This window comes from Carassius carassius, chromosome 20 (genome assembly GCF_963082965.1).
Source record: "Carassius carassius chromosome 20, fCarCar2.1, whole genome shotgun sequence".
NCBI lineage: Eukaryota > Metazoa > Chordata > Actinopteri > Cypriniformes > Cyprinidae > Carassius > Carassius carassius.
Genome location: NC_081774.1, coordinates 148,832 through 172,500, shown reverse-complemented (window position 1 = coordinate 172,500; position 23,669 = coordinate 148,832). Strand labels below are relative to the sequence as shown.

The window sequence follows — 23,669 nt, the reverse complement described above, 5'->3', positions numbered from 1 at the left end:
AATTAAATTAGAAAATTATAATCAGATAATTCAATTATGATGTTCTTTAAAATAAAAGACACTTGCTTTCATAATTTGTAGCTTGATCCAATAACATTTAGATATTTTTAAGTGTGACTAAATAACTTTTTAAAAATAACTTCCAAATAGCTTTAATGGGAGCGCCGTATGTTCATGCACTGGGAAATTTAATTATTTTTGCAGTATAAAACTACACAAGAGATGCAAAAAATTAATTTCACCTTGCCAGTAATATTGACCAGAAATCTAATTCTGACTGATGCAATTGTGTTTGAGGAACAGCAGCTCCCTCTAAGGGTGCAACCTCAAAAATACATCAAACACGCCTGTTTTCAGTTCACTATGATTCAGTTTTACATCACAGCAGTCTTGTGCTGGCCGTTCTGTCCTTTAGAGCGAGTCTCACCTTGCGTTTAGCTAATAGTGCACTCAAGGGCTCATCACAGTCAAGGTCAGGCTGATATATTTAATCAGCGTGACATGATAACACAAAATATTAAACATGGCCGCCAATCAGCTAATCAGGTAATGATACTAAGACCTCTGAGGAAGGTCAGTGAAAGAGTAAGCTAATTAGCAGGACACATCTGAAGCATTCAATCAAGTTAATGCAGTTAATGTGCATGCACTTTTAATGCGTCTTTAAGAAAGTTTTAGGAAATTGCTCCATGGCTTGTCTGTTGCATGCTAAATAAACTTTCTGAATCGTGTTGTGAGTGCTTCGGGTGTCTCTTGAACAGCTTTACGGCGCAGCAGTTACTATGTCAGTGACGGATGTGTGACATTTTGTGTTTCTCTGCAGGAGTCTGAGGGAGGCCTTACAAATTATTCTCCGTTATGACGCCTCGTCAAGCGAGCGGGAAAGCTGCCAATCACAGCCGGCCTTATCTACACTTTTCTGCCAGTTTTGTAAATAGTTTCCCTTTTCTTTGTTGTTTTGTTTTGCTGAACAATGACGCAACAGAATAACCGTGTTAACCCTCTAGTTATGTTCAGACCAGAGGCTGTAATCATATGCTAATTTTATTTTGGTGAAATTAATAATTCGGTGTTATTTACTTAATATTTAGCATTTTGAGTGAATTTCATGTTACCAATTAATATTCATATCTAAACTATGGACTATTTTCAGTATACAATGTAAAAAAAAAAGAAAAAAGAAAGAATTAAATTCCATTGAATTTTTTTTGTAAAAAAATAAAATTAAACCATTAGCTGTTAGATGCCTGTATATATTCTATGCTGTGTATTCCTTAGTCACTAAGCATTGTTTTCAGGCAAAATTTTATCACCCCTTTAAGTGCACTTTTTTCCTGCCTTGTGGTTGATTTGTAAAATGTACACACAAAAACATCCCTGTATTTTTAACTATTTCCCATTCATTTCCTATGGTGGCCATTTCTGACTATTTCTTTTTTATATAACCATTTAGCTTTTACAAATCAAGGCCTCTATTTATTTTTGGCGTCACATAGCGACTACCCAAAAAAGACACAGAGGTTCGTACCATTCTGATGAAGTACAGATGTTTTACATTTCAAAACATTTTGTTTTTGGTCTTAAATGACCGAATGCACCAGAGGGTTAAATGGCTTTGAGTGGTGCTTCTTTTCTGAATTTTACATGATAGTGCTCCGATCGCACTGATCCTGTCACAGTAACTCTGGAGTGTTATCTCAATAACGTCTCAGGATTATTGTAGCTTAATCTCATAAAAGAAAATGCCATTATGCTCACTGCTGGATCTGAAAGAAGATTGCATTTTTATTTCCTATATCAGTCATAGCATATTTGAGGCTATTCTCAGTATGATTGCACATTAGTTTGCTGTTTTTGACTGTTTTGTGTTGGTTGTTTTTAATGGCTTGTTTTATGGCAGTTAAATCCCATAATTTCTTTTCTTCTTTTTTTTTATCTCATATCCATATCTCTGTTGTTTCTTAAAATATGATTCAGTTATAGAGTGACATTGTTTGTTTATGAAGTGATTTCAGTCCAGCATTGTGTTTGTCTCCTGACACTGATTACGAATCTTCAAACCCCTCTCGCTGTCAGGAAAAATTAATGTTTAACATGAGATGACTAATTACTGGAGAGTTATTACTGTGAACGCATGTACACATAGCATGCTCATGCTCACGGTCTTAAGGTTCAGGATAATGATTGGTTATAGACTTGTGCTAAACTTAGAAAAATGCAAACACACAATACTCAGCCAGAGAGGAGCAGGTAAACATATTAAAGCATAATGTTCTTATAATTAATTTGCTAAAATAAGGACCTCACAGAATGACTGCTTGAACATAGAACATAGACAGACAGACAAACAGATATAGAGAAAGAGACATATATACAAACAGACAGACAGATATACAGACAGAGACAGATATACAGAGAGATATAAAAACAGTCAGACAGAGAGATATACAAACAGACAGACAGACAGACAGAGACAGATATAAAGACAGACAGACAGATATACAGACAGACAGAAAGACAGACAGACAGATATACAGACAGACAGACAGACAGACAGAGACAGATATAAAGACAGACAGACAGATATACAGACAGACAGAAAGACAGACAGACAGATATACAGACAGACAGAAAGACAGACAGACAGATATACAGACAGACAGATAGACAGATATACAGACAGACACACAGACAGACAGACAGATAGATACATAGACAGACAGACAGACAGACAGACAGATAGATATATAGACAGACAGACAGACAGACAGATAGATATATAGACAGACAGACAGACAGACAGACAGATAGATATACAGACAGACAGACAGACAGACAGATAGATATATAGACAGACAGACAGACAGACAGATAGATATATAGACAGACAGACAGACAGACAGACAGATAGATATATAGACAGACAGACAGACAGACAGACAGACAGACAGATAGATATACAGACAGATAGATATATAGACAGACAGACAGACAGACAGATAGATATATAGACAGACAGACAGGCAGATAGATATATAGACAGACAGACAGACAGACAGACAGACAGATAGATATACAGACAGATAGATATATAGACAGACAGACAGACAGACAGATAGATATATAGACAGACAGACAGACAGATAGATATACAGACAGACAGACAGACAGACAGATAGATATATAGACAGACAGACAGACAGACAGATAGATATACAGACAGACAGACAGACAGACAGACAGACAGACCGATAGATATATAGACAGACAGACAGACAGACAGACAGACAGACAGATAGACAGACAGATAGATATATAGACAGACAGACAGACAGACAGATAGATATATAGACAGACAGACAGACAGACAGACAGATAGATATATAGACAGACAGACAGACAGATAGATATATAGACAGACAGACAGACAGACAGACAGACAGACAGACAGATAGATATATAGACAGACAGACAGACCGATAGATATATAGACAGACAGACAGACAGACAGACAGACAGACAGACAGATAGATATATAGACAGACAGACAGACAGACAGATAGATATATAGACAGACAGACAGACAGATAGATATATAGACAGACAGACAGACAGACAGATAGATATATAGACAGACAGACAGACAGACAGACAGACAGATAGATATACAGACAGACAGACAGACAGACAGATAGATATATAGACAGACAGACAGACAGACAGACAGATAGATATATAGACAGACAGACAGACCGATAGATATATAGACAGACAGACAGACAGACAGACAGACAGACAGATAGATATATAGACAGACAGACAGACAGACAGATAGATATATAGACAGACAGACAGACAGATAGATATATAGACAGACAGACAGACAGACAGACAGACAGACAGACAGACAGATAGATATATAGACAGACAGACAGACAGACAGACAGACAGATAGATATATAGACAGACAGACAGACAGACAGACCGATAGATATACAGACAGACAGATATAAAGACAGACAGACAGACAGACAGATATAAAGACAGACAGACAGACAGACAGACAGATAGATAGACAGATATAAAGACAGACAGATAGACAGATAGATAGATAGATTTCAATTTATTAATGTAACATTACATTTGATTGACTTTATTACTTTTCTAAATGCCTAATGTATTGAACTATTAATCATTTTGAAACATGTAAAGCAGGCAGGATTTACCTTACAACACGGATTACTGTCAGACTTTCAGCATCCTTCACCTCTTAAAGATTATAATAATTGAATTTTAAGCACAGGCACCACAAAATCAGACTTCAGCATCCTTTTTTACTTTGAGATCATTCTGAGGTTAAATGCAGATTTAAAATCATAACAATAAATAGTCTGGTAGGTAGCTATGAGACAGTTCTTGAAATCAAATCTGTGCATAGTTATGACAGGAAACAGTGCCTTGGAAAAAATAAGGTATGAACATAAACCCAAATAGGAAATACAACAGTTATGGAATAAACATGTGTCCTAGACTCCCGAAACACTGGCGTCTCATATTTTAAAGCAGTCACTCCAATTTATGAAAGATATTAATCAGATCTGTATATGTGAAAGATAAAAAATAAAAAATAAAGTAAAAATCGGATGCAACCCCTTTGTAATCATTAACGTTTTCAAAAGTAACTGTAATTTAATTACACATACTAACTGTAACTGATTACTGTTACATTTATTTTTCAACCATTTAGTTACATGTAACCAGTCACTCCCCAACACTGTGAATGAGTGTCCAGCTGTGTGTCGCTCTCAGTGGGAGGAGAATAAGCCAAAGCTCCCACAAAACACACCCTCTACCGGAGAACACACCCGCCGCCCGGTAATCACCAACTCACACACACACGCGCGCGCGCGCAGCTCCGGGAGAACCGGAGAAACAGAAACTCCTCCTGCTCAGAGTCCGGCTCGCGGGAGTCCGCGCTTCACGGTACCGACGCCGCCACGATGGACAAACTTTTCGCGTTCCTCTTCGCCGCGATCAGTGTCCTGGTGTCCGCGAGAGCACAGGTGTTTAAAGGTAAGAGCTGCTGCTTCTTTACCTCGGATGGGGTCCGATAGTCGCTTAAACCGAGAGCGCGAGCGTCGCGTGATGATTCCGCGCTTGTTTTGAGTCTCGCGTAAAGTTTGATGGGCAGCTGAGGAATGCTAATGACGGGTTCCGTGCTCTGATTTAGAAACATCACCGCAAACCCCAAGCTTTGAGAGAGTCGCATTGATGTTCGGATCATAGGAACAGACTTCAGTGGAAAACACCTGTTTGTGTTCTTTGCGCTCTTAAAACGATTTATGATAGTTCTTCAGAAACCTAAACGCAGATATACATATTTGAATAGGCTGCTCTTTAGAGAAATCGCTATTTGATGATGCATTAAGAGAGTGTGAGGGGATGTGAGCTTCGATGCGTTACTCTTCACGGATTTCTGTCTAATGAAGCGCATAACACTCTCTCAAATAAAGGTGCTTCAGGATGCCAAAGAAGGACCTTTTTGTCTAAATGGTTTTATAAAGAACCTTTAACATTTCTGTTTCCAAAAAGGTTATTTGTGGCGAAAGAGTAAGGTTCTTTAGATTATAAAAAGGTAAGAAAGAGAGGGTTCTTTGACTGAATGGTTCTTTGTGGAGCCAAAAAAAGGTTCTTCTATGACATCGCTGTGAAGAACCTTTCAAGCACCTTTATTTTTAAGAGTGTAGTTCATTGTATTGATTGATTTAGGCTGTTAATGAATCCCTCGAACAAGCCAAAGACATTGCGCTGCTTCACTGAAGTTTTTATCAGCTTCAGAACATTTGTGCACTGTGTGGATTTCTTTGGCGCTTGTTCTGAGGCAGCAGCTGTCAATCACACCTCATATTACTGATATGCACGTGCATAAGTAATGAATCAGACGCCTGTGTATTGCATTTGTTCCCATTGCATTGAAATGTCATGCATTCTCGTGCTGCTCGGAAACGGAGTCCTTAAATAAGCTCTAATTGTGTTTGCTCGTGAAGGTATAGCCAACAGTCTGCTAAAGATTCAGAACCCGTTGGACATATTTTAGATGCAACACAAGCTCATCATTTCCAATGGAAGCCCGATTTGGTTCTCTTGTAGCCCGAGGGGATGCAAAACGGAGCTTAAAAGGGGTCGTTTTAGCTGTCTGGACAATAGATTTTCCTGTGTGTAACGGGGACATTAGTGAGGTGTAAATCAATATGTGTAAATGCATAGATAATGGCGCGTAATGTGTGTCACTTTGAATAGGTTTTTGTTTTTTCCATTGCCATTTATATGTAATAATGACTAGTTGTTATTTAAAGTTTAATTGCATTACTTTTTTTCATGAGGTTAAATGTCAATATTTACTTTTTCCCGCAAATTCAGTGATCGTATTACTTTAGTGTGCTGTGATTTTTATTAATATTAAAATATTGATTGTGCTTTTGATCTTAAAATCGCGTTTGGAGTCAAAACATCACAGCAAGTTATTGCATGTATAAATGTATATGTATGACCTTAGAAACTTCGTGTTCGATGCATGTGTTGGGGTAATGCTGCAGTTCCTCCGGTGGCCTGTAAGTGGCAGCATGGCTCGCTCACTGACTGTATGTACTGTATGCATATATATCCAATCTGATTTAAATCACAGCTGTGCTGCTCTTCATCAAGCTGGGTCTTCATTGATGGGTTTTCTCCCTGACTGCTCTGATCAGATGTGTGCAGAGTAAATCAGCAACGACTGATCGATCACTAGAGATCTCAATGCAAATATTAAAAGTGATCAACATGCCAGCAGAAAGTTTTCTGAGACGCTGCCATGATTATCTGTCTATAAACCTGTGGTGGTGTAATGTTTGAGTGATTTCTCCTCCGTGTGTGTGTGTGTGTGTGTGTGAAGCACTAGAGTCCAGCTCTTTAGCATGCGTGTGATTTATAAGCATCTCTGTTCTCCTCACAGCGCTCCAGCTATCATCGATTAGCGCTGGGTAATTCCTGGACGTGCTGTATAAATATAACACACTCAGGTCTTCCAATAGTCGGATGATTGATGGTGTTGAGTGGCGCAGGGCCTGACTGACACCCGACCAGTGCTTTAATTCAGCAGAAGACTCGCTCGTACGTTTGAGGCGTCAGTCAAAGTCTGATTACTGCAAACCCATCAAACAGGCTTGAGGAGGGGAAAAAGAAATGCTTCAAACTCTCAAAAGTTCAGCTAAAAGCCTAAAGCATGTCTTAATTTTCTTTCAGTGCTCTTAAGATTGAGCATGCAGAGACATTATGAGTGAGTCATTAAAAGACTTTAACAGCAGGTCTCATGCAGTAAGGGGGGGGGGGGGGTAAACATTTTGAAATATTATTTGAATATAAAACATCTGTTTTCTGTGTTAAAGTGTAATTTATTTCTGTGATGCTCCGCTGTATTTTCAGCATCATTCCTCCAGTCTTCAGTGTCACATGATCTTCAGAAATCAGAATAATATGATGATTTACTGCTCAAGAAACATTTCTGATTATCATCAATGTTGAACACAGTCATGCCGCACAATATTTTTGTGGAAACAGTGACCGCATTAAATTAATCTAAAGTGCCAGTAAAGACATTTCTGTAATGTTTCTAAATATTTATATTGCAAATAAATGCTGTTCTTCTAAACTTTTTGTTCAATAAAGAATGCATCACTGGTTCTCTCTGTGTGATGTATGCAGGACTCATCCAATCATTAACTGCTATTAAACTCCGCCCAAGAAATTCTCACACTTAGACCCGCCTCCATTTCCAAATGCCACGCCCACACCTCAACATCTAATCAACAGCTGATGGAGTCTCCACCCATGCAGTTTTTTTTTCTTTTTGGATTGTTACCCTTGAATGGACAGTCAAATCAAAAATTATTCAGAGAGCAAGTATCACTTTTTATATATAGATTTCTTTTTTTTTATACTAGTGGGTGCAGGACACTTTATGTAAGTGAAGATAGACAACACATGTTTGAGCCGCACAACACACACCGACTGCTCGCTTTATATGTCTGTGCTATTATTTGTAAAAGATCAGGCATGAAATCACACTGAGATGAATGTTTAAAGGAATGGATCACACTAAAATAAGCTGTCATTATTTATAGCTGGTACAAATACAGAATAATGGTTTTGTCCTGGTGTCCATGCAATTTGCTGCTCGAAGACTAGAAATGTTTGTCTCGGGTTAAAAAAGAAAACATGTTGGTGTATTATAAAACTGAAACTGTTGGTTGATTCTATTAATCAGTTCACAGGTGTCTTCAAGGAATGATTCATCTAAAAATGGTCATTCTGTCATAATTTACTCATTTACATTTAAGATGTTCCACACTGGTACACCATTTTATTTTAGCATCGTTGAGAGATTCGGTTACATTTAGACAAAATATTTGAATTAATTTGTATTTTTTATCTTTATATTTTCAGTTTAATTATTTTTTGTGTGTGATCTTGTCATTCTTTTTTTTTTAATACGTCTGTATAGATTTCATTAATTTTTGTTTTAGTTTTCAAGCAATATTAGTCCAGCAAGATAATCTAAATAAAAATGAGAAACATTACCGTGCAGCTAGCTAAAATAATTTAATGGGGTGCACTGCTGTCAAAAAGCCATTGACTTTGAGATATTTTGAAATATATCTCAGAAGAAAGAAAGAAAAATAATTTCATTTTTGAGCATTTTTTGAGCAAGCCGTTCCCAACCTCTATGTCTAGATGTTGAAAAGAAAAGAAGATATTTTGAGAAATGTGTCTGTGTCTTTTGTCAGTACAACAGAAGTCAATGGTAACCAAAAGATTTTGGCTGGTTTCTATATTTTCTAAGGAGTTCAGGGTGGTTTCTAGAGTGTTATTAAGATGCATTAGGCTATCAGCATTCTTCAAAATATATATTTTTGTGTTCCACAACCAGTCAAGATCATTTAACTTTAGTAAGGAACATTAGAGGCTATAAACCAGGCTTCATTAATATCAGTGAAATGTCCTGCTCCGTTGAGTGTTTATACACTAACATACAGTCGTAATCGTGGAGAAAGCGGTAGATTTTATTATAGTCTGAGTGATAAATGATTTCTCTGGTTGAGCATGTGATGGCTCAGATCTCTATTGAAGCTCTGCAGCAGAGACTTGTCTTCATTTGAGCCGTTTTCCCCGGCGCTGAGTGACTGAATCCACCGTGGCTCTTATCTGGACTGAAGAAACGCGGCGGCTGGCCGCTGGAGATAAACACTGCTTTATTTGTGGCAGTGGTTTGAGTTGTGCTGGCAGCCCCTCGCTGTGCTTCTGTTTTAGTGGCCCCAGCGGTTATAGAGCCGGTTAAGAGGTGATGAAGAGCAGAATCTTTCTCTGTGCCATTGGAGAATGAAATTAAATATCTGAGTGCTCTGGAGACGATGATAGGAACCGCGGCACCTGCAGCCAAACGCTAATAAAACACATCCGTCAGAGATTAATGACACACAGAGGCTGTTCTTATGGAAACTTCTCTCATGGTACGCCGTTCTGTTATTTTAGACACTATATAGATATGTGGGCGAAACATATGCATCCTACGTGTATTTATCTAACCTAGTGTTCACCAAACTGACTGGTTAAGACTCTTACAGTGTCATCTCCTGCTGCTATCAGATAATGATCGAGTCTCCTTCACACTTCTGGATAGCTGAACCAGATGTGATGTGTATGCTGAAGAGATAGCTGTTATAAAATGTTCTTGTTTAGCAAGAGTGTCCACTGGTGTTTAATGTAGTGCGTTGAGTTGTGTTTGAAAATGGGTCTTTAAAATCTTTTGAAAATAGGGTTTGAGTTATAAAGGTTTAGTGTATGGTTTAAAACATAACCCTATGTGAGTGGTTGCTAGGGCGTAGCTAGGTGGTTTCTATGCAGCTGCAGCATTGTTTCTAGAAAGGTTCAGGGTGGTTGCTAGGGTGCTTTTTAGGGTGTTGCTAGGTGGTTGCTTGTAAGTTCAAAGCCGTTGCTAGGGTTTTCTAGGTGGTTGCAAGCAGGTTTTTTGAAGTGTCGCCTATATAAATGTGTATGTAGTGTAGGTGGTAGTTTTTGGGGTGTTGCTAGGAGTTTGCAGCATAGTTGCTAGGGTGCAGGGTGGTTGCTAGGGTGTTCTAGTTGGTTATTAGTGCATTGCTAAGATGTACAGGTGGTTGCTAGGGTGTTCTAGGTAGTTTATAGAGTGTTGTTGGGATGCACAGGTGGTTGATGGGATGCAGAGGTGGTTGCTTTTTTTGTGATTCCTTTTACTGAAATTCAGATTCCAATGTCTTTTTCAGTTCAGATTCACACTTAAGCTCTGAAAGGGAATAATTTCTTCATGTCTGAGTTTTGATTCATATGTTCTCATGTACTTGAATATGTTTGAGGTATAGTAGCGTTTGTGTGCCGTCACACTGATAATCCAGTGACCAATCACAGCTCAGCGCATGCATGCTGCACCAATCAGATCCCATCAGTCTGTACAAACTGTTTTGACATGCATGTGACATTTCAGTATGTTACACACACTCTTTATCATGCTGTACAGCAGTGTGTGTGTGTAATGCGATGTCACAGTAATTGGCCTTGAGATGTGACCGTTTGTGACAGCGCTGGACAAACACACACACACTAATTACACACAGACGTGTTCAAATAAAGAGGATAAAAGCTAATGAATCACACAAACACACACACGCACACAGATTGACTAATTGGCACACAAGAGAGAGAGACAGGCAGATATTGGCTTTTTCAGACCCGAGTGAGCTGGACTCTCACTCACTAACTAGACAGCATCTTAACTGATCTAGACCCTCATAAGAGAGTGATTTGAGATCCACATAAGAGTTGATTCCAGATGAGTCTGACATGAGCTTGTTTCATGAAATTTTCCAGCTTTGTTCTTGCTTTGTCCATCTTTTTTCATTTTAGTATTTAAACATCTCTGAAACACTGTGATGCAGAGAATATGCTGTATATTATGATGTGTTTGTGTCCCCCTATTGGCTAATAGTTTTTTTGTTTTATGCATAAGTGTATTTTCCAAAAATCAAATGTGCAGTTGACATGCTATACTCCATCTAAAATGCATTTTGCTTTAAATGTATTATGCATGCCGTTTTATGCGCTCAGGTTTTATTATTATTATTTTACTGTAAAATGAGAAAATTATTGATTACAAAAATGAGTTTTACATGGCTGGGTGGATTATATCCTTTTGTGTTTCCCAAAATAAAATCATACAGCTTTAGAATGTCTTGAAGGTGAGTAAATGATAACCAACTATTCATTTAAAAAGGGGTATATTACCCCTTTTACCTGGAAAACAAGTCTAAAATATTATGAAAATGTTTTTTTTTTCTTTTTTTTACAGTTTTTACCAGTCAGTGTTTTGTCTTGTTTTGCAGTAGAATCATCTACATCCTTCAAGGAATAGGTAATGAGAAACCTTGGGATTTGGGAACCAAACAATTGAACCCCATTGACTTACCAAAACAAAACCAAGAGCCATTTCTCAAAATTTCATCTTTTATATTCCTCAGAAGAAATAAAGTCATACAGGTTTGGAATGGCATGAGAGGGAGTAAATGATGACAGAATGATCATTTTGGGCTGAGCTGTCCCATTAAAATAGGATATATTTACTTCAGATTGAAAGCTGTGATATTTTCATCTTGTTTTCAGATAGTATATCCTGATGTTGATTTGTGTTTCTCTACTGGGAAATTCTCCGGTGTAACTGAAATGAAATCGACGTGCTAAAAAACTATTTTACAATTATTATGCTTGCAACTTATGAGTTTATATGAGACAAATGTTGATTAAAAACGACTTGTGCATGATTGGATAGATTTTTCACAGTGCATTGTGGGTTTGTCCTCTCTGTGACAGATGCATGTGATGCAGGTCTAGGTCACATGATCTTAGTGAGTGAGTTTATAATGCCTTAAAATGCGTCATGCAACACCCTTACTGAACTCTTATTTTTTTTCAGTACAAATACCTTGTAAGTTGACATGCTAAATCCATGGTTATAGTTCTTATGCATGTAGTTTTATGAGCTTTTACTGGAAAAGAAGCCAAAATTGTGATTGCGTTTTTTCTTTTTTTTTTTTTTTTTTTTGGGTAATTTGTGAATGATGCATGTGTTGCTGCATCAGAATTGACAAAAAAAATCAGGTCTAGGGCCACATGATCGCTCTGCCTTTATTCTAGCCGAGAGCTTAAGATGCCTCAAAATGCTTCATGCAACATATTTACTGCACTCATGTTTTTCAGTAGAAACCTCTGGTTCTAAACACACTAACAATTGCTGGAAAACAAAACCAAAAATTTGATCGCAAAACTTTTTTTTGGCCTTTTTTACACATCGTTTATATGAATGTTGATTGTGAATTATTATTATTATTTTTTTTGTAGTGCATTATTGCTCTCTCAGTGAAGCATGATTCGATTCCGCGTCAGAATCAGCTCTAGGCCTTGGTTCTAGCTGCGAGCTCAGGATGCTTTAAAATGCTGCCTGTGCTCTGGGTTTGGAGCCGATCCACGGGTGTGTGTACGAAGACAAATGATACAGCAGAGGACTATTTTAGGGATGCAAACCGAGAGTTGGAGAGGGAAAACAGATGTAAGCACAAGCACGAGGGATCTCAATAACGCTCGAGTAATTTCCCATCACCATATTAAAACCCTGGCCGCTGAGAAAAACACCACCTTGTTATGCAGCGGATTGTGTTTACGCGAGTTAAGATTCAGAGACTGCGGCGAGCAGGAAGGTCCAGACACTCCAGAAGATCGCGCTAATTAATGCTCCACGGGTGCGCGTGCGCTCTCATGATGAGGGGAGCGCGGTCTCTCTGTTAACAGTGGAGCTGGAGCTGGAGCTGGAGCTGGCGTCTCTCAGCACGATTCCACTGAAGGTGTGAAAGCGCCACGCTTCGCCAAAGCTCGCTGGTTATTTTTGCGCGCGCGTCGAGTTCTGCAGCCAGCGCGTTCATGAGCGGCGAGGGTTGCCAGATAACTGAAAAATGGACTCTCTGAGTGAATTCAGTGATGCCTTGTCCAAATACCAACACGTGCGGTCTCTGACCACTTGATTACTTCTGTGACCCTGGAGCACAAAACCAGTCATAAGGGTCTTTATGCATCATCTAAAAGCTGAACAAACAAGCTTTCCATTGATGTATGGTTCGTTAGCATGTAGGAGAATTACTAAATATCTTCATGATCATGATCTTAACTTAATATCCTAATGATTTTTGGAATAAAATATTTTTTTTTAACTTTGATCCATACGATGTTGTTAGCACAAAAGCAGTCATCAGTATCACAGGTATATTTGTAGCAATAACAATACATTATATGGGTCACAATTATACATTTTTCTTTTATGCAAAAAATAAACAGTATTATAATTATTATTGCAAGGAAAATAATGCAATCAAAGCAGCATATTAGAATTATTTCTGAAGACTGGAGCAATGATGCTGAAAGTTCAGCTTTAAATGACATGAAAGAAATTATATTTGCAAGTATATTAACATAGAAACCTTTTAGTTAAATTGTAATAATATTTCACTATTACTGTTTATTTTTTATTTTATTTTATTATTATTATTATTTTAATTAAATAAATGCAGCTTTGGTGAGCAGAAGAGACTTTTTTTGAAAAAAAAAAAAAAAAATCTTATTGATCCCAAACTTTTGAAAATGTGTGTGCGTGTGTGTGCGTGTGCATAAACGTCTAATATCCGCTCTGAAGAGCCAAATCACTTGGTATCAAACTCAATTAGAGCATTTATCAATATGTAGAGTAGCTTCTCCAGCCGAATAAATCATGTGTTTGTTCTAGAGCGGGAATGATGAAAAAAAAGAGAAAAAAACTATATATATTAGAAAATATATAATTATTCTATTTAGTATTTATTGACATTTTTTATTATTTTTTAAATTTTACATTATTCATTTTCTTCTCTGTCTAACCATAGTAGTGTCTATCCACGTCCTTACAAAAAATAAAATAAAAAACACTTAGTCTTTATTCAAAAGTCATAAAAATGCAAAAATGCTTAGTCCATACTATAGAAATAATTGAACAAAAAAAATTGCCCATGAAAATATTTCTGCAATGAAAATAGCCTTTGCTGTTGATATGGCATTAAATGATAAACCTATAAATAATTAAAACAAATAAATAAATGCATTCATCTGAGCGGTGAACGGTATATTGCTAATAGAGTCTACAGCTCTTTCCTGGTCCACTGCGTTCAGAGATGAAGAGAGCAGCAGATTTAATGTGTCCGTGTGAATCTGGTGTGTCCTCGTCTCGCTGAGTTTGTGTTACAGGTGTGGACATCCAGCCATATGAACATATATCCAGAGGCCAAATTCTCCATTACTGTCGCCGTGCATCTGTGTTTGCCACATTAATGCTTCTGTCCTGGTTATTAATGCATTAGTGTTAATGCAGAGTAGGTCACATTAACATATCTACTGTCATTGTGTGTGTGTGTTTGGATCATTACTATACGCCTGCAATGGGGTCAGCTCTTTACAGTTTGTGTTTTTACTCAACAGACGCTGTAGATGCATGGAAATATTACAGTAAACAGACATGCAGGGAATTAGAAGAAATATGGAATGTAAACAAAATCCACACACCATACACATTACAGTAAATGCGCATAATTAGAGTGATTATAATAAATGAGAGTAAACGATGAAACCCAATCTGTGCGGTTCACAATCATGAGCCGTTGCGTACCGAACATTATAAAGCACACAGAGCATATGTAAAGATGAGCCTGAAGAGTTTCTGCTCTATATTCAGCTCCAGTGTAGATCCTGTATCGGGTTCTTCAGATGGTTCTCTGGAGATTAAAACCGTTCCAGATGTTGAGTGTTTTGAGCTCTTCTAACAATGCAATCTTGATTTTACAATCTTTTAAACCAATTTTTTTTTAAGTTGTGCCTGGTTCTCTTAGTTAAACTCTGCTCTGTAATGTCTGTTTCATTCATACTGGACTCCAGAGGGCGCCCTCGCGCATGAACTCCACGTATGCATCACAGAAATAATAGAACTGATGATGTTCCAGGAAATCCCCAAACATGGGGACAATAAAACACTATTGTGACAATATAAGCTTTATCTATGTTTTTAAAGCATAATTTTATGAACACATTTTAACTTTACTTGTTAACCAGCTTGATTTTGAGTGTTTAATATAATTTAAGTTAAGATGATTTGTACTACCAATTTGATTGTACTAAAAAAAAAAAAATAAATAAATAAATAAAGGCAGCTATGACATTTTTTAACATTTTTTTTACATTGAGGATTAAAACTTATATATATATATATATATGTATGTGTGTGTGTGTGTATATGTGTGTGTGTGTGTATATGTATATGTGTGTGTGTATATGTATATGTATATGTGTGTGTGTATATGTATGTGTGTGTGTGTGTGTGTGTGTGTATGTATATATATATATATATATATATATATATATATAATATTAGTACAGACCAAAAGTTTGGAAACATTACTATTTTTTATTTTTTTGAAAGAAGTTTCTTCTGCTCATCAAGCCTGCATTTATTTGATCAAAAATACAGGAAAAAATGTAATATTGTGATATATTATTACAATTTAAAATAATTGTTTTTAAATTTATTATACTTTAAATGATCATTTATTTCTGTGAAGCAAAGCTGAATTTTTAGGATCATTATCACATGATCCTTTAGAAATCATTCTAATATGATGATTCATTATCAAAGTTGGAAACAGTTCTGCTGCTTAATATGTTTTCAGAACATGTGATACTTTTTTAGGATACTTTGATGAATAAAAAGTAAAAAAAAAAAAAAGCTATGTTTTTAAAATATAAATATTTTGTAATAACAATAAACACTACTGGTCAGTAATTTGGGGTCAATTTTTTTTCTTAAATAAAATCAATACTTTTATTCAGCAAGGATGTGTTAAGTTGATAAGTGATAGTAAAGAAAATATATTATTCAAATATATATTATTAGAAATTCTTTTTTTATTTTGAATAATTGCAGTTCTTTTTAACCTTTTATTGATCAAATATATGCGACAGCAGAACTGTTTCAACACTCATAATAAATCAGAATATTAGAATGATTTCTAAATGATCATGTGATCGACTGATGTTACATGTGACACTGAAGCTGGAGGAATGATGCTGAAAATCCAGCTTTGCATCACAGAAATAAATTATTTTTTTAAAGTATATTCAAATAGAAAACTATTATTTTTACACTATTATTCTAAAAATTGAAGCATTATCAGTAGAGGAGTCTGATTTTTTTTTTTTTTGTTTCACTTCATCATATTATTCCATATAGTTTTTATGAATAATTTCAGACAGTACCGGAGTTCACATGAACTTCCCATTTCAAGCAAACAAACTAAACTCACACTCGTCTACCAATAGCTCCAGTGAGAAATCAATCAAATAAAGATACGTGTGTGTGTGTGTGTGTGTGTGTGTGTGTGTGTGAGAAATCATGCTGCTGCTCTGTGGACAAACGCTGTGAGCCGACAGTCAATGACCTCTTTATCAGACAAACCTGCCTTGAATCCATTAAGGGGCGCGAGCGAGAACCTGCATCTCAATAGCTATGTTTCCATCACTCTGTTTTATGCGTATTTCGAAGTATCACATCAGAAACTTATAATGGAAACGCCGAATTTTGAATAAAAATCCCTTAATTCACTTCTGCACACAGCAGAAGTCAGTTTCCTCGGCTGTCGTCTAAAAGTGTTTATAACCTGAGTGCTTTAACTCCAGACCAAAACATTCAGCTTCAGGTCAACATCTCAAGACTCGAAAGTACACCCAAAATTCATTGCTCTTTCATATAAATACTTTATGTACTTTTGTTAGTCCTGGGCAATGATTAATCGCGATTAATTGCATCCAAAATAATATATAATATAAATAATATATGTGTGTGTGTACTATAAATACACACACAAAAGGCATATATTTTGAAAATATTTACATGTAAATATATAATTGATATTATATATAAATATATTTAAAATATAAACAACATTTTCCTTAAATATATACATGCATGTTCGTGTGTATTTGTTTATATATTCTTCACATGTTATATACACAAGTACATTGAATTCAAACATTGTCCAGCACAAATTTTTATTTACTATACTTTTATTTGTTTTTAATTCATTTATTTTATTTATTCTCTCATGCATTTATTTTTATTTACCATACTTTTTTTAAATTAAATGATTTTAATAAAAAAAAATTAGATTTGCATATCATACTAAATAAATACAATACCTTTATTTGTTATGAGCTAATTAATTATTATTTTTAAATATTTTTTAATACATTTTATTCATGCTTACATTAATCCGTTATGTACAATACTTCATTTATTTTAATTGCTATTTTTTTTTGCACATCATGCATTTTTATTTAGATGTATTTATTTGTGTTTTATTTATTATTATTTATTTAATTATTCATTATGTCTGTCCAGTAGATTACTAATCCAGAGAGTAACAGTGGTTCCTAACACTTACTCCAGTCACTCCAGGCTTGTGTGTAAAGTTGAAGTGTTTCTGAACTGAGCTGTAGCTCTGCTGAAGGAAGGTTAGTGTTTATTCTTCTCTTCTCTTCAGTTCATCGCAGCATCACCTTCACCACAAGCTCTCAGTGCATCAGCTCTCACCTCTCTCCATCTGAGCTCTATTATTATTATCATAAAGAAACGTCCGGCCGCATAAATACTGCATGTGTTTCTGTGTGAGCGTGTGCGGTGACGGCTGGGCTTTTATGCATTCATGTGCCCATGATCTATCTGAATGTTCACTCATAAACCAGCGCTGTGGAGGTTTTTCTGCTGAGCGAAGCAGAAGGGCTAATCTGCAGCGTGTAGCGTCCTATTTCCTGCAAGCACACTCCATATATAACACTGTTTTTGGAACTGAGGATGCACAAAGGATGGGCCGACAGGGATGGGGACATTTATTTCTTATAAAGATAAAGCACTTTATGTTGTGCTATGGCCTATTTCCACACACACACAGACACACACACAGAGTGTGAGGAGAGATTTCCCATTGTGTCTCGCACATAAACTTCTGAAGTCGTTCTCCACACATCTGTCTGCCTCTTAAAAGGCTTTTTTTCAAACACTTTTCACTTAACTGAAAAACTCCAACTAACAAAGTGCATTTGTAATGATCAACTTCTGGATGAGCGAGAAGAGAAACACTAGTCAAGATCCTTTGGGAGGCTTTTAATAGGCTTTTTCTGCCAAAACGATGATGGTTCTGGAAGCAGCTTGTGCTTCTAAACCCACAAACGTGCTGCTTCATGTTCTTTCTGTGTTTATTCTTGCTTTAAATGTGTTTTACGTCCAAAATAATTCATTTGAGGCTTATTTTGGCTTTGTTTTCTGCTTCATGAGCTGCAGGTGTAAACCGTTATAGATTACTCAAATTAATTAGAATTATTAAAATTACAATTAAATTTAAAATAAATTATTAAACTGGTAGATTATTATACAGTTAAATGATTAAGCTGCTGTTGTTCATAAAATAAAAGCACATCCAGTAGTGACCAGAAAAAAACATTCCTTCATGATGTGTGCAATTTGATCAGTGTTGGGGAAAGTTACTTTCACAAATATTGCATTACAATGTTGCATTGCTTCCTTAAAAAGTAACCAATTGTGTTACTTTTTATGGAAAGTTGCGAGTTATGTTACTTTTTTTATTTTTTATTTTATCTGGGCTTGCTTATTGTTATTTTTATTATTTATTTTTTTCACCAAAAGTGAAATGGATAAGCCTTGGGCTAAAGGAAATGTAAATTCACATCTTCACAGCTTTTGTGTTCCAGAGAAGAAACATCATCGGGGTTTGGACCGGCGTGTGCTGTACTCATTGATTTTTCTGGGTGAAAAGTTTCGAAAAGCCCTACAAGGTGTTACATAAAGCAGCGCTGAAGCTTTATAAGCCTTGGTCTGTCACATTGGGACTTGTCAAGTGTCTTCATGATGCTCTGGTGTTTGTTTGCAGTGCTGCGGTGTTTTCTCTTTGGTCATCGTCATCAGGGCCGGTGCATCAGTTTAGATCTTATACTGCTGAATGAGAGCTTTTATAATCTTTAGTTTGTCTTTTATTGTTAATGCAGTGGTCGGACTGCTGCTGCACTATTACAAGATCTCACACCTTCTCATGACCTGCTTTTCCATCTCACACACTCCCTATGTCTTTTTTTATTCTCTTATATCTCTCTTTTGCTCTATCTTTCAGCTTTTCTTTTAACCAAGTCTCTCTCTCTCTCTCTCTCTCTCTCTCTCTCACTTATAATAACAGAGTGAGATGGTGCAGGTTCAGGTTAAAGTACACTGTCCGTACTGTAATCACCGACATCTTTCTTTAGCAAGAGATTGCTGAAATGTGAATTTTTACAGGGAATAATCTGTAAAATAATTAACCATCACCCTCTGAATTATATATTGAACACCAGCGTTGGGGAACAAATTACAAGTTACATAATCAGTTTACTTTGTTCAAGTAACCAGTGTTGGGGAAAGTTACTTTTAAAAGTAATGCATTACAATATTGCGTTACTTCCTAAAAAAAAGAAACGAAGGACTTAGTTACTTTTTATTGAAAATAATGTGTTGTTACTTTTGCGTTACGTTTTAAATCTGAGCTCGGCTTGCTTGTTTGCTTTTAATATAAAAGTTATATTTTTGGCATATATATATATATATATATATATATATATATATATATATATATATATATAAAGGCCCATTCACACCAAAAGCCTCAGGCTTAAGGAAAAGTAAATTCACATCTGTACAGCAGTACCCAGAAGAAGAAAGTTCAACACTTTACAGAAATAAAAAAAGAAGATATGTTAGATTATCTTGCGTAATTTTGGTTTAGTAGTATTGGATCATCGAAGGTCAGCAGCAAATTGGTTAATAAAATGTGATTAAATACATAAAGGATATCTGTATAATTTACACATATTTAAATTATTGCAGCTTTGAGTCATATTCTGAGTTACTTTTAACTGTTTTTATTCATTTTGAGGAAAACTAAATCAGAATTGTTTTATTTGTGAGTGAGTGAGATGAATGAATGCATGTTCACATTTATTCTAGAACTAAAGAAGCATCTTATTCCTGATTTACCTCAACATCAATAAACAATCAATAAATAGGAAAAAAGTCACTGGCGCTATACTTATTTAAAAAAGTAACTCCGATATTTTCTTGAAAATTAAAGTCATACGTTACTTTACTAGTTACTTGAAAAAAGTAATCTGATTACGTATCTTGCATTGCTTGTAATGTGTTATCCCCCAAACTGCAAGTAGCTAGTAAAGTAACACATTACTTTTTAATTTAGAAGGAAATATGAGTAACATATAAAATAAAACTAGTTCTACATTTAAATATGAATTTTTACTCAAAAACAGATTCAGTATTCTTTAAAACAAATAAAAACGGTCAAATGCAAACTCAGAATATTAGACAAACCTGCAATAATTAAATGTTAAATAAGACAAATATCATATGTGTCATATTATGCATTTCGTTAGTTTTTCAAATTGGTATGTTTCGCTGGGCCATGAAGAAATATAGAGCTGAGTATCATCAGCATAACAGTGAAAGCTAACACCATGTTTCCTGATGATATCTCCCAGGGGTAACATATAAAGCGTGAAGAGTAGCGGCCCTAGTACTGAGCCTTGAGGTACTCCATACTGCACTTGTCATCGATTATAATACAGAATTTAAATTTGTAATTCTTTAAGAATATAAATACAAACCTGCAATAATTAAATGTGTTAAGACCATTATAATTTTTGTATTTAATCCCATTTTATTAACTAATATCTTTGCTTCTGACTTTCGATGATCCAATTCAGCCATACTAATAATCAAAAATGCTTTAGATAAAAAAAAAAATGTGTTCCATTGTTGCTGAAGAGTGTTGAACATTCTTGTCTTGCGTTTTATTCTTCATGTAATACAGAAGTGGCTTTTACATTTGCCAAAAACAGAACTTTTTTATATTATAAACAAAAATGCAAGCCCAGCTCCGGTGAGAAAAAGTGACACAAGTAACCCAACGCTTTACTTTCCATGAAAAGCAGATAAGTAATGCAATTCGTTACCTTTTTATGGAGTAATGCAATATTGTAATGCTTTCCTTTTTAAATAGTAACTTTTCCCAAGACATCCTTATGTGAATTGGGACAAGGCCAGTATATTAAAGGGTTTGAGAGGAATAATGTTTCCCTTGATCTTTTTTGATCCTATCGACTCCAGATGCTTGATCTGAATACTGAATATTGTAAATATTGAAATTTAGTTGAAATATGGTTTTATTTTTTTGTCCTTCACCATGTCCTGTTAGGATCATACAGTATGTTTAAGAACTCAAAGCCCAAAAAAGAAGCATTCATTGAAACTTAACACCATCAAAATATTGTGTTGTAAATGTAAGCCGTTCACTGAAAATCTTCCCCGCCGCTGAAGCTCTTCAATCTCATTTATATGTACATGTTTACAATGATCTTAACATGCAGGTTTTTAGGGTATTTTATAGTATTCTTTTAAAACAGGAGACTTTAACACTAACAGTCAAAAAAAACTCTGAGATAAAGTGCTTTGCTCACTGCAAAAAAACCTATATGACATATGATTTTAAGTCTTGCTTTCTTGTTTTTAGTTTAAAACAAGCAAAATTATCTGCCAGTGGGGCAAGAAAAATAATCTCGTTTAGTAGCCTTTGAATAATTAAGATTACTTTTCTTACCCTATTGGCAGATATTTTTGGTCGTTTTGAGCAAAAAACTACCTAAATTTTGATCTTTCTTTTTTTTAGAATGCAAGTCTTATAATCTTAAGTAATTTTACCAGTGAACTAAATTCATCTTGATTCAAGTACCTCTAGATATTAGTACTAGAAAACAAGTGCAGTGTAGATTGGCAGTTTCTGACAGGGTTAAACTGTTCCTTGCTTTCAGGACACATCTGCCTTTTTGCCCTAAAATCAAACGCTTCTTTCCTTGTGAACTTGTCGTTGCTTTCATATGCGTTACGAGAGGCAATTTCCTCCCCGACAAAGAGGGTCAGTATCAGCAGCGCTCCGTTCAATTCCTGTTTTCTGGAAGAATTATCCTGAATCGAGGAAAGCCACTTTAGAAAGGGCCTGACTAATCACCGTTAGGGGCTTTTGGGAGGTACGGCTCATAAAGAAACGCTCCGGCCCACAGATAAGACACACACAGCCTTATCTAGAATAATACTCTCACACTTCTGAGCTCTTACAATTGCATCGCACGCTGGATTAGCCTCGTCCCGAGGAACTCGAAGGCCTCGAGCAGACAGCGCTGAATTGATTAGCTCTGCTCATTACGCCATGCTTTGTAAAACATTTATCACACCTAACAAGTTGTTTATGTTAGCCGGGAGAACATTACGTAGCCTGGTCTCAAATACGTCAATAACGCTCCATCACCGGATGATTTATTTACAGGTTTTGGTGACGATACTGATATAAAATGTTTATAGTGCGCTTTTGTAATTAAGTAATTACAAAATCAAATAAATTATTAAATTAGAAGATTATTATATAATAATAAATATATTGTTAAACATTTTTTTTAACATATATTAAATACATTAAATTTTTGGTTATTAAATTAAAATAAATTATTAAATTAGTATATTATTATTATTATTATTATAGTTATTATTATTATTAAACAATAATTAATAATTGTTTAAATGGTTATAAATATTATACATTATTAAGTAATCATTATTAAGTAATCAGTAATATTATTATTATTATTATTATTTTCAATTTTATTGTTTATTTTTTCCCAATTTTTCTCACTTTCTTTAGCCTAAAAAGCTATGTTTTTCCCCAGTGACACTAGTGTGTTCTGTTTCTCAAATATCATTTAGGTGTGTGTACATATACATTACAAAAAAAAAAAAATCTTTATTTTCTAGTGTAAATATTCTTGAATCAAGATGCATTTATGTGACAAGCAAAATGAGTAAAGATATTATATATTGAGATTATTTTTCTTGACCCCGTTGGCGGATCGTTTTTCTTGACAGTTGATATTTCTCATACAGTTTAGTTTTCTGAAGGACCTGAAGTAAGGATGCATTTTCTTGAGGAGCAAAACTGAGCAAAACCTGAAGTTTAAATTGAAAATGTTAATGAAAACAAAGGTGAAAGTGATTCCTCCTCCTCCGCTGTGGATTTCCTGGGCTGGAAACATTTGATTTGATATGTGAAATGGGAATATTTCCAAGGTACTCTACAGGGACGACATATCTCATAATGACTTTATGGATGGCATCCCATTTTAATGTGCCGTATCTCCGAATTGGCGAGTGAAATGCTGATATTTTAAGCTTAATTAATGTTACGGGTGAGCTGCTCCAGTTCTGTCAGTCGTCCGATCCAGGAGGAATATTATCCATCGGCCGTTAATAAGTTTGTGTCTTTAATTCTGGCTCTCACACTGAGTCACATGTCAAGATGCAGGAAGATGCATTTAAT

At 35.5% G+C, this 23,669-nt stretch overlaps 1 protein-coding gene across 2 annotated transcripts in view; it reads left to right on the top strand.

The window, feature by feature from the left end:
* Positions 1-4,948: 4,948 nt before the first annotated feature.
* Positions 4,949-23,669, top strand: part of LOC132095935 (receptor-type tyrosine-protein phosphatase mu-like) — a 165,764-nt gene continuing 147,043 nt past the window's right edge. For both annotated transcript variants that reach the window (XM_059501024.1, XM_059501023.1), the window contains exon 1: positions 4,949-5,073. In XM_059501024.1, the coding sequence (XP_059357007.1) occupies positions 5,001-5,073 (73 nt within the window). In that variant the 5' untranslated portion in view covers positions 4,949-5,000. The remainder of the gene's footprint in view (positions 5,074-23,669) is intronic.